This window comes from Papilio polytes, unplaced genomic scaffold (genome assembly GCF_000836215.1).
Source record: "Papilio polytes unplaced genomic scaffold, Ppol_1.0 DF822067.1, whole genome shotgun sequence".
NCBI classification, from domain to species: domain Eukaryota; kingdom Metazoa; phylum Arthropoda; class Insecta; order Lepidoptera; family Papilionidae; genus Papilio; species Papilio polytes.
In genome coordinates this window covers 6,071,727-6,072,948 of record NW_013527137.1, presented here as the reverse complement: position 1 = coordinate 6,072,948, position 1,222 = coordinate 6,071,727, and the positions used below count along the sequence as shown (strand labels likewise).

The 1,222-nt window shown below is 30.2% G+C and overlaps 1 protein-coding gene across 1 annotated transcript in view; it reads right to left on the bottom strand.

The window, feature by feature from the left end:
• Nucleotides 1-750: 750 nt before the first annotated feature.
• LOC106106898 (RING finger protein unkempt) overlaps nt 751-1,222 on the bottom strand; it is a 3,853-nt gene continuing 3,381 nt past the window's right edge. The window contains exon 6 of the mRNA XM_013287557.1: nt 751-764. Coding sequence (XP_013143011.1) covers nt 751-764 — 14 coding nt within the window. The remainder of the gene's footprint in view (nt 765-1,222) is intronic.

Here is a 1,222-nt window from a genome sequence, read left to right as displayed (position 1 = left end):
GTAAAAACTTAGTGTAAAAAAACATCGATTTGAAAACAAAATGCACCAAACGCCGGATACATAAAAAGGGGTTTAATAAAAATGGGAATGTACATATAAAATGCACTAAACTAAAACACACATATGTGCGCACACATTGGAAATAAAGTCAAATCCTAAAGAATATCGATTTTGTGTAAAATTCGTTCCTTCATTGGTCCTTAGTTAACTGTATACAAACAATTGTGCTCAGAAATTAAAACGATGGAAAATAAAACCAACACACAAAAGTCGATTAGAAATAGTAAAAAAATAACAATTAACAATATTCTCCTTATAAAACATTACAAGATTGCAAAAATCTAAGTTTAAAAATTGTATTCGATATATTAAAAATGTCGTGTTCAAAAAACCCACAAATTATGGCATATTCCATAAAAAATATAAGATCCCGTAGCGTAAGTATAATACGCCAAATGTACAAAACTAAAAACTTACTCTATTTGAAAAATTATTGATTTATATGATATTTCAAATCACTAGACATAGTAAAAGCATCAACCACAAGTTAAATGTTAAGAAATAATTAAAATCTACAAGTCTTCATTATCAAAGCAACAATACTACACGAGTCTAGTAAATAAAAAAATATTATAACATCGAAAGCATCGTAACATTATAAACCACTACAATGTAACCATGCACTAAATAGAAATATTTGATTCATGAAAAATATTTAGTAGATAGAAATAGACAAATATAAAAATCTGCTCATAAAACTTCAGCTGAACAAAGCCCATACATAATATATTTCATAACGTTATAAAGCATTTGCTTGTATTCATATAATTTGCTCTCGTATCAAAAGTGAGTTCTGATCAACAACAACGTACAAATCTATATAATATCTATCTGAGTCAGGTCACCTCTTTGTGAACTACACTTCTCCGTGTCTTATTATTGCTTTCGGTGACGGAGCACGACCGCGGCCGCTCCAATATTCAATATATTTTATCAGAATAAGTCTTGCTCTTTACGCTTAAATTATATATTCTTAATAATTATTATTCAATGATATATAAATATCTGACATCAGTTGACGCGCGTATAAAAATATCAATCAGAATGCAATACGTTCGTAGCGGTAGTCGAGTCTACCTTCAATTTTAGTAAGAAAATAAAATGTTAGTCAAGTACCGGGAGCAGTAGAGCAGTGTTCAGGGCAGCTGCTGCACGGGCGTCT